Source organism: Gigantopelta aegis, chromosome 6 (genome assembly GCF_016097555.1).
Source record: "Gigantopelta aegis isolate Gae_Host chromosome 6, Gae_host_genome, whole genome shotgun sequence".
Classification (NCBI taxonomy): domain Eukaryota; kingdom Metazoa; phylum Mollusca; class Gastropoda; order Neomphalida; family Peltospiridae; genus Gigantopelta; species Gigantopelta aegis.
In genome coordinates, this window is record NC_054704.1 from 79,065,459 (window position 1) to 79,076,834 (window position 11,376).

At 35.9% G+C, this 11,376-nt stretch overlaps 1 protein-coding gene across 3 annotated transcripts in view; it reads right to left on the minus strand.

Annotated features, from left to right (window-relative positions):
* The window catches only part of LOC121376007 (terminal uridylyltransferase 4-like), a 47,221-nt gene extending 38,022 nt beyond the window's left edge, over window positions 1-9,199 (minus strand). For all 3 annotated transcript variants that reach the window (XM_041503763.1, XM_041503762.1, XM_041503764.1), the window contains exons 1-6: window positions 9,101-9,199; window positions 6,101-6,869; window positions 5,453-5,523; window positions 4,556-4,672; window positions 2,936-3,113; window positions 1,206-1,346 (exon numbers count right to left, since the gene is read on the minus strand). In XM_041503763.1, coding sequence (XP_041359697.1) covers window positions 1,206-1,346; window positions 2,936-3,113; window positions 4,556-4,672; window positions 5,453-5,523; window positions 6,101-6,866 — 1,273 coding nt within the window. In that variant the 5' untranslated portion in view covers window positions 6,867-6,869; window positions 9,101-9,199. The remainder of the gene's footprint in view (window positions 1-1,205; window positions 1,347-2,935; window positions 3,114-4,555; window positions 4,673-5,452; window positions 5,524-6,100; window positions 6,870-9,100) is intronic.
* Window positions 9,200-11,376: the final 2,177 nt, after the last annotated feature.

Sequence of the window (11,376 nt, forward strand, 5' to 3'; positions counted from 1 at the left end):
AATGAATGTTTAATGACACCCCAGCACAAAAATAAACATTGGCTATTGGGTGTCACAAAGATAACCTATTAAATACTAAAATATGAGGAGAAAAAGAAACCTTGGGTGTTTTCTCTTTTTAGGAATATTTAACCTTAACATAGGAGTATTTCCCCTCTGTCCTAAAGGTCCTCACAGAATTGAGGAGAAAGACGAAACAGTGAACATGTGATCGGATCTGAGTTACTCACGACTCAATAGAAGATCACTGGCTGTTGGGGTATTAGGACCAGTTCATCAGGATGGGGGGGGGGGGGGGGGGGGGGGACGGGACGAGGAGCGGGAGGGAGGGAGAAATGCACTAATGTAGAGAGGTCAGGTTATGTATAAAAAGAAATCACAAATTTATTCATCTCTACAGCTTTAAATGAATGATTAGACACTTAATATTAAGTGGTATTGGACTGGACACTTAATAGTAAGTGGTAATGGACTGGACACTTAATATTAAGTGCTTTGTTAGTGGTACTGGACTGGACACTTAATAGTAAGTCGTATTGGACTGGACACTTAATAGTAAGTGGTATTGGACTGGACACTTAATAGTAAGTGGTACTGAACTGGACACTTAATAGTAAGTGGTACTGGACTGGACACTTAATATTAAGTGGCATTGGACTGGACACTTAATAGTAAGTGGTATTGGACTGGACACTTAATAGTAAGTGGTATTGGCCTAGACATAGTACGTGGTACTGGACTGGACACTTTAATAGTAAGCGGTACTAGACTGGACACTTTAACATTAAGTGGTATTGAACTGGACACTTTAATAGTAAGTGGTACTGGACTGGACACTTTAATAGTAAGTGGTACTGGACTGGACACTTTAATAGTAAGTGGTACTGGACTGGACACTTTAATAGTAAGTGGTACTGGACTGGACACTTTAACATTAAGTGGTATTGAACTGGACACTTTAATAGTAAGTGGTACTGGACTGGACACTTTAACATTAAGTGGTATTGAACTGGACACTTTAATAGTAAGTGGTACTGGACTGGACACTTTAATAGTAAGTGGTACTGGACTGGACACTTTAATAGTAAGTGGTACTGGACTGGACACTTTAATAGTAAGTGGTACTGAACTGGACACTTTAATAGCAAGTGGTATTGTATTTCTTACTATCTATGAATATTTATATTCCGGGTTAAACTAATCACCTGAATCCTTGAGAAGAAGAAACACGTCAGAGAGAACCTTGGGGACACTGGATGCATTGGGTGCAAACAGGTCTATGTTAATGTCACTGGTCTTCAGTCCAAAACCTGTCGCAGACGACCCATATATCCGAAGACTGATGTCTGAAATAAAACATCTAGAATACAGTGTATGAATGTAACAAGAACTACAACAGGACTGCAGGGCTCGACCTTAGCAGTAGCCCGGGGTGATTTGGCTACTAATTTCTCACTCGGGCTACTAGATGTTTAAACCTGGTAGTCCTCCGGGCTACTAGATTTTTTTTGCACCTCCAGTTACTCTGCAATCAACAAGATGCTTAAACACCTAATAAAAATAAATGGTTTTGATTTTTTGTCTCCTTTTTCAAAAGTTTATTAAAATTAAGTGTTACCAAATTTACTGAGGGCTACCAGATTTCATAACCTGGAAGCCTGGTGGGCTACCACTGAAAAAAGTTACGGTCAAGGCCTGGACTGGTACAAATCCACATTGTCAACACACAAAACATTATAAATTATAAACCATTAGAAACTGGGCTGGATAAAAAAAAATATTGTATAATTCCATACCCTGAAATGCAGTATTTCTTTAAGACATTAAAAAAGTTTGTTTTGTTAATGATACCACTAGAGCACATTGATTTATTAATCATCGGTTATTGGATGTCAAACATTTGGTCATTCTAACATTTAGTCTTACAGAGGAAACCCGCTACATTTTCTATTAGTAGCAAGGGATCTTTTATATTCACCATCCCACAGACAGGATAGCACATACCACAACCTTTGATATACCAGTCGTGGTGCACTGGCTGAACAAGAAATAGCCAAATGTGCTCACCGATGAGGATCGACTCTAGATCATAAAACATCTGAGGAAATTCTAGTTCACTGAGAGTCCCATTTTGAAGGGTTTTGTTGGGTTTGATTTATGTATTCACTTGAGACTATATTATTATATTGGCTGGGTCAGTCTAGTTGTACACATACCATAGCAAATTGTTTCAAAATATTACAATCATACAGTAATCATTTAATCGACAAACCAAATCTATAGTCTGTCCCATGATGTAAGAAGAAAAGCAAAAGTGTTTTTAAAATAAATAAAAGATACCATTTCTGTGTGCAATTTAAAAACAATCGGCTCTGAAATAAATAACATGTAGTAAATTCCATAGTATGACAAAAGGTGTTCCCTGTGGGAAGGACTACGGATAAAATGTGTAGCATATGTTTCTCGTTACCAGGTTTCGAACTCCACAATCAATTATCATTAAAAACAAGGCAGTCATTTACTTCTTCCCATCTATAAAATAATTTCCTTTTTATTATATTCTACTTGCTGTTCCCATAGACAAGTTTTTTTTACCAAATCGCAGGGTTTCTAGATTGTGTTAGCCCCACTCCCATAGCTAGTGATATTCAATGTTGGGTTAGTAAATAACTTCTATTGCCATGCCAGACGGCTAGTGTAAAACTAAATTGTCAAATGATGCAGTTAAGTCTATTTTGTAAATATTAACATCCTGACTCCACCCCAACCCCCAATGTTAGTGTTTTTAAGCTCTATCTCCCTCTTTAGGCGACATATCTGATTATTACTATTATTTAGTAAAATTGTATTAACTTAAAATAAAGTAGGACTAGTGAATATCTAATCGTGGCTAGAAGCCCTGCAAATCGAAAGCAATATTTAAATGAAAACGAACCTGGGAGTTTCTTTTTAATGTATGTTTCCACCTCTTTCACGATTTGGGCCCTCATTTGTACGTCCTCCTCGGTTAAACTGTGCTCAAGGAAAATCTCTTCCACTGCAGCGTCCAGAGCAGCCAGCTGCTTGGGTGACGGAGGTGGCATGTTACACAGGAGAACTTCAGAATCGGTGACCTGTTACAAAACAAGGAATTAAGCATCAGTAACAGAAGGAAGGAAATGTTTTATTTAACGACACACTAAACACATTTTATTTACGGTTATATGGCGTCGGACATATGGTTAAGGACCACACAGATGTTGAGAGAGGAAACCCGTTGTCGCCACATGGGTTACTCTTTTCCATTAGCAGCGAGGGATCTTTTATATGCATCATCCCACAGACAGGATAACACATACCACGGGCTTTGATATACTAGTCGTGGTGCACTGGCTGAAGCGAGAAATAGCCCAATGGGCCCACCGACGGGGATCAATCCAAGACAGACCGTGCATCAAGTGGACACTTTACCACTGGACTACGTCCTGCCCACTCAGTAACAGAATCAAGAAAAGTTTTCTTTAATGAGGTAGCACATTTTAATTACAGCTATATGGTGTTGGACATATGGTTAAGGACCACACAAATAATGAGAAAGAAAATCTGCTGCCGTTACGCAAAGGGCTATTCTTTCCAATTAGCAACAAGAGACCTTTTATATGCAGCATTGCACAGCCTTTGTTACACCAGATGTGGGGCAATGGCTGTATTCAGTAACAGAGCAAACTATCTAATAAATAGAAGTAGAACACTGCAAAAGTTTGTTTTGTTTAACCACTAAAGCACATTGATTAGTTAATCATCAGTTAATGTTGTTAAACATTTGGTAATTATGATATGTGATCTTCAGAGGAAACATGCTACATTTTTCAAATAGCAGCAAGGGATCTTTTACAAGCACTTTCTTAGACAGCACATACCATGGCCTTTTGTATACAATCACAGAATGGGTCCAGTGAGTGAATTCGATCCGATGACCCAAACACATGTGAGTCGTCTACCAACTAAGCTATATTAACATTTTCAAAAGCTAAAAGGGCCACTTTTAGTTTTGCTAACCACGCCCAACCCCTTACTAAAATATACATTAAAATTTTTGACTTTGCAAAGAATATATGTACTAACATTTTTGCCACATCATTTATATATCTGTGAAATTTTTTATAATTGTTAACAACCATTAGTGCTAAAAATGCTGGGGTTAGTCATTTGAATTATTAAGTAGATGAAAAGTTTGTTTTGTTTAATGACATTACTAGAGCACATTGATTTATTAATCATCAGCTATTGGATGTCAAACATTTGGTTATAAGAGAGAAAACCCGCTACATTTTTGTATTAGTAGCAAGGGATCTTTTATATGCCCCATCCCACAGGCAGGACAGCACATACCAGTCTTTGATATACCAGTCGTAGGGCACTGGCTGGGATGAGAAATATATTTAGTTGATGAATGACACCATCATTACTTTAATATTTATATAAGTTTTATTTGCAATTGTTGCATTAATTACAATAAGCAGTTTCCTTTAATATTAAACATGCACATAATAAGATGTAATTTTAATTTACTTACTTCCTTCCTTCTCATATGCCTGGCCTCCGACACGTGTCTCTGGTAGTCTACAACTCGATCAAGATGGTAATCACACAAACGGCAGAAGAAGCGCGCTCTTGGGAACTTCAGTGATTTCTACATTTAGTCATTATAAAAAGGAGAATTTTTACTAGCTATTTAATAAATGCTAAATGAATGTAAACAGCAATAATCATGAGTAAGTCATAAGATACCAACATTCTCTATTTAAAAACAATAAAAGATAATAAAACACTAATTCAGATTTCTTTTTAAAGATGAAATAAGCAATAATATATATGTATATGTGCAAAATTAAATTTCCATTATAATCATTACAATGTAACATCATCCCAATGGTCCAGACGTAGCAGCGAGAGTTAGTTAATTTCTCGATGAACATAAAAATTACGTCGTCGGGGAACGTCATACTTGATGACGTCATTTTATATGGGTAATTTGTCTTTCTGAGAGTTGTTGTTTTAACAACAACAAATTTATTCAAAATAAAATACGAACTTTTAATGTTATTATTAGTAAGTATGTTTCAAGTTTAATTATAAGTATTGTCTGTTATTTCTTTTACGTTCAGCGGGGTATGAACAAAAACTAATCCACAAACTTATGTGAGAACAGCTTCGCCGATTCACAGTTAGCAGATGATTTATTTTTTGTCCCTGATGAACGTAAAAGAAATAACAGACAATCCTTAAATAATGTAAACCCAATGTTCCACTGCAGTTAGGAAAGTAATTGATACAAAAACACCAGAGAATTTATAAATGTGTGTCACTATAAAATTGTGCTACATGTATAACCCTGCAAATATTACAATCTACGTGTATGTACTGACCACTAGAGACTGAAACCTGGAATATATTTCCAGTAACAATTTACCTTCTTCAGTGGAAACACACGCTGCCTTTCCATTTCTCTCAGAATTGAATTTTCAACCTTTTCTTCTTCACCTAAAAGATTTACATCTGAAGAATACATCATACATTACTTTTACTTTATTGGCAATGTGATGAGATTTTAATAGATATATTCGTTCTTACCAATGTATTGAAGTTGAATTATAATTTTACAGTCTCATATAAATATTGGTACATTGCACACCGACAATGAATCATAATACCAGAAGGTTAGTCTGGTGTGTTAACTTCTTAAAAAAGTGTGTGAATAAGTAAAAGTAAGAGAAAAATATATTTATGCATTTTTTTTTTGGGGGGGGGGGGGGGGGGGGGGGGGGGGGGGTAATGAATTTGCTATTTCAAGTATACAAAACAGAAATATGACAGCTGAAGTTAAAGGTCGGAGGACAGAATTGAGGTACCAGGTTTTTTACACTTTTCTATTGTTCCTTCTTTGGTGTACATATACTTGACAGGACCATGTCAGTTGAGATATCTCAGTATAACCAGAGTTCAGATTACACCAACCTGTTGATTGGGTATTACATGTTTGGGTTTTTTCTTGCATTTATTGCTAACGGATTCACAACAGTTAAATAAAAAAATTCACAATGTTTACAAGTACACATACCTGCAGCAGAAGCAGCGTGCTGTCTATTCTTCATTCTTTTCGATAGTTTTTCACTTTCTTTTTGCTTTGTGCTGGCTTGATTTGCCTGCTGCTGCTGGCCACCACTCTCCTGTGCACCGTTACTTTCATGCAGATGTTTTTCCACCTCGTCTTGTGGATTTGAGGAATTGTTCTGATCATTCTGCATTCTTTTTTCATAATTATAAAATCTCTGCTTGGGAGAACTTTCTTGAAAATGTTTTTGTGGTTTGGCTTTAACAGGTTTAGAATTACCCGGAGGATTCGACATCTTCTGATTCTGCTTCTGCTTCTGCTTCGACTGATCAGGAGCAGGTGGACCTGGAGCATTGTTAGGAGACCATTTTGGCTTGGAACTAACAGGAGCAAATTCAGATGTTCCTCTTGCTGCGTCTGGTGATGATGGCTCTCCTCCTTCCAACTGAATGTCTTGTTTGTATAGTTTCCCACCGTCTGCATTATTTTTCTTTGTTCTTCGAGGTCTGTTCCTTTTCCTTTCTTCTGTCATTTTTAATTCATCACTACCACTGGAATTTTTTGATAGTTTTGCTGGTGGTATTATGTCCCCTCCTGCACCATCATTTTGGTTGAAACTTGCATTTGGCTCTTTATCTGTCTGTCTCCGGTTCCGATTTCGGTTGCGACGGCGATTCTTCTGTTTTTCTTGACTGTCAGGATCAAGATTTAAGAGTTGTTTCAAAGTCTGTTCAGCTCTGGCTAAATCTGGATTTACTTGAGCTTCAGCCATGTTCTAATATATCAAAACAGAAAACATTAAAATGTCAGTTATTTTATCATGATTATTTAAACCTACAAGTTACAACTGGACTCACTCTGTCCACTGCCAAATTAACCAATTACTAATCTTTATACAACTTTAGTCTTTGGTGAATAAAATAGCACTTAAATTAACCACATTTTAATAATTTTCAAGGAAATATTTGTTCTCTGCTACAACATTGGCAACATTTTAATACTAAGACATATATCTGATCTTGGTTCAGACTGCATGTCCTATCTACCGGTAGACATGTTGTCCAGTGTCTTCGGGGTTTTATCAGCTATGTTTCTTGACTCTGATAATCGGCACCATTCCCCACCATTCTCCAAAGGCTATGTCATTTTACATTCCCAATTTTGGAGTAAAACATTCCAAATTTGAACGTAAATAGTTACCATTTTTTATTATTATATATATAAAGATATATTTTGAAAAGAAACAAAAATATTTTTGTAAAACGACGCTCAAATTCCCAAAATCAAACCATGGGCATCAAGTCAAATTTGAGAAATAAAACGCTGGTCTTACTGAACATTTCACCAAAAGAAACAAAAACATTAACTACATGTACATGTCTTTAGGTCTTTATTTTCCAAGAATAACTTTAAATCTTTCACTCTATTAACTAAATTGGCTTTAAAATTCACAACTGGCGAATTTGGCGACTTGCACAAGTTGCAGAGGTAGCCCTGCATATTTTTAAAAATAAAGTTTTGACGACAACATTCAGAAATGCTACAGATTTTATGTATCCACCAAACCAAACACTCTTTATTATATCTGATCTGTTTCATATATGCATTAATCTAGTTGTTAAAAGCAGTTTTGAACATGGATCAGATGTAAATATTGTTAACAACATTGTTCTGGAGTGAATCTATGTCACTGTATCATGGGTGAATCAGTTTTGGTGAGTATAAGCATTTAGTTCTAAAGCATATCAATATATATAAATAAGACAGTTGCCATTCTAATACCTACCTTTTTATATAAGTATTTCTACACTTCACATGAGCACTAAATTGGCCACTAAGTATCTAAGTTTACTGCACGTGCATCAAAAATTGTAGCATGTATCAGCAGTAAATATTGTTAACTACGTAACCTGTTTCTGTGAGTGATATGTTTAGTGGTATAGCTTACAGCTAAAATTTTCAACACAAAATTTTTCAGTGTTTTATCAAAACATGTATGTTGTTCAACAAAACATGCACTTATAATAATTTATACAAAATATTTTAAGGCAAATTCCAAATGGAGTCCTCGAGAACCAATATTAATAGACAACATTTTAGGAAAACGAATATAACAATAATGATGTCTTGCAACAATAAGTTGAGCAAATGAATGGTTATAATGGTAAAATTGTTTGGTTAAAAATAGAAGCTGCATTCTGAGTTTTAATAAATATATATAGATATCCAGAAAGATATTTATGTTAAAACATATAAGGATCATATATTTTTGGCAAGTATCTGTAAAGAGAGTTTTACCAACAGACGTCGTGACAATCATGTGACTTCAATAACCAGATACCAGTACAGCTGAGAACAGACAGAAATAGTTTTTAAAATTAAGTTTTCTTTGTTTGAAAATCATAGAAAAATGGTATTAAGAAATGTCCCGTGTTTATGAGTAGGCCAAGTTCAATCTTGCTTTCTTTGCTCATTTTAACTTTATTTTTACGAACATTTCTGTGAATATGACAGACATTTGTTTACAGTCCCAATGCAAAAGTCAAATTCGTCAAAAATATTCAAATGTACGTAGTTGTGCACAAACGACGCAACCACCGAAACAAGAACATCAACAAAACAGGGCAACGGAAGATATAAGCTTTATGTCTGGACAAAATGTGGGGGAAATCAAATCGTAATTAAAGACATTAGAGTAATGATTTGGAATGTAACTTCATTTCACCTGTCCAGAATACAATTTCAAGAATTTGTTTTGAGGTTTTTCTTGTTAATGACATAAATTACTTTTTATTGACATAAAATGGTTCTTTCTTAACTATGAACTGACACAGCATGAGGTGAACAGGAATTTGCGATGTGGCGAACTGGCAGATTTTTGTGACGAAACGGTAAGGGAGAATAGACCTGGGTGCAATCTCACTGGGGCGAACTAGCTTGGGGGCGAAACGTCTGACAATTAATCAGAACAAACTAATAACAAAAAATAAAAATCTAGTCACATACAGTGTAACATCGATCAAGACTGTCCTTTGTGATAATTAATATTATTAATTAGTTTTCCTGGTTAAAATCAGTTTCGCAAAGCCTGTATTTGAACATAGAGTTATCTTTCCTTCTTTAAAAAACCACATTATTTATCTACAAAAACCGCAAATGTTTTAGGTTACACATAAATTTTCGTCTTCAGTCAAACTACCAAAAAATACTTATTATAGTTAGTATGTTTCAAGAATAGTATTATTATTAATGAATCAATCAACCAGTTAGAATTTAATATTACTTTAATATTGCTGGATAACCACACTATGCATGTGTGAAATATTATATGAACATGGAAGTTATTGCATCGCGTCGCATTAATTAATTAAAGCTGCAGTCCCTAGATTATTTTTTATATTTAAGTATCTCAGTTCGCACTGTTTTCACTACGCTCGCTCATCCAAGTCAAATGAAAATACTAGACCTATGTTTCGAATCCGGGTTACAATTAGTAGGCTCTCTTTAATAATAATTAGGGCGGGATGTAGCCCAGTGGTAAAGCGCTCGCTCGATGCGCGGTCGGTTTGGGATCGATCCCCGTCGGTGGGCCCATTGGGCTATTTCTCGCTTCAGCCAGTGCACCACGACTGGTATATCAAAGCCCATGGTATGTGTTATCCTGTCTGTGGGATGATGCATATAAAAGATCTCTTGCTGCTAATCGAAAAGAGTAGCCCATGAAGTGGCGACAGCGAGTTTTCTCTCTCAATATAGACCTATGTGGTCTTTAACCGTATGTCTGACGCCATATAACCGTAAATTAAAATGTGTTGAATGCGTCGTTAAATAAAGCATTTCTCTCTTTTTATTAATAATTATGTAGTAGTGTTGGTATACTGTGCTCCTACTGACAGAACTGGGTGTGTTCTTTATACAAGAATATAATTATAACTCAGTCAGGACCGGTAACAGTTCAACTGTCCGTAGCCTACAGCTCCGGGACGTAGCTTCACTTGAGGGGGAAGTATGTACAGTAGTGTTGGTATAAAGTGCTCCTACTGGCAGTAGGCTAGCTAGTGGGCATTTTCCTTGTAGCTCAGTTGGTAGAGTCCCGGACTCTCGTACTGATAGTCTGTGATTCGAATCTCATCAGTGGAACTTGATTTTTCTGTTATATTTGGAGCCGACGTAGGGACCGAGTGTTAACACAAGAATACAATATTATATATCCCAATCGGGACCCGTAACAGTTCAACTCCGGTACGTGGCTTAACTTAAGGGGCGTATATATAGTAGTGTTGGTATAAAGTGCTCCTACTGGCAGTAGCCAGTCCCCTCCGCCTGTTACCGACCACGGTCGGACTGCTAGTGTTCCCTTGCACCTGCCAGTGCAGGCGGTCCTTCCTCCTCCCCACCCCCACCTTTGCTGTCCTGGACGGAGAAGCCGGCCAAGGCCGGCTCTTGTGCCCAGGACAGGCGTGCGCTACAACAGCTTGCTCCGAATGTGCACGTAAAGCCCTATGACCTGACCTGACCAGTAGCTAATGAGAATTTCCCTACAATTAGCTCAGTTGGCAGAGCACTGGACTACCGTGTTGATAGTCCGTGGTTCGAATCCCGTCAGTGGAGGTTGATTTTTCTGTTACATTTGGAGCCGACGTAGGGAGCCGAAATATAGCCCTACAATTATAACCCAGTAGATAAAAATCAACTTACTACTGCTACAACAATCATAATAATAATAATAATAATAATAATAATAATAATAATAATAATAATAATAATACAAAATCAACCACAACAAAAATATGTGACATTAGCGTAGCGCGTCGGTAGTATAGGCCTATACGTCGGCAGCAAAAAAATTAATAATAAAAATATAATAATAATAATAATAATAAAAATAATAAAAAATAATAATTAAAAAAAGAAACAAAAACAAATTATACTTGTAAATAACACTGCTATAGGCCTATCTTTATAGCTGTAAACAGTTAGATGTAGCCTACATATATATATATATATATATATATATATACATATATATATATATATATATATATATATATATATATATATATATATATATATATATATATATATATATATATATATATATAGACATCTACCACTGGCATTGATTGAATTTTATGTATGAACGTCTCTACACCTCCATGATTAACGTATTATTTTTCAGTAAAAACAACTTTCGTCAGCGGTATAATATTATTACCTTATTATCACAATTGAGTTTTGCGTGTGTGTCTTTTTGACTAATCGGAATAAAATGATGGTCACGC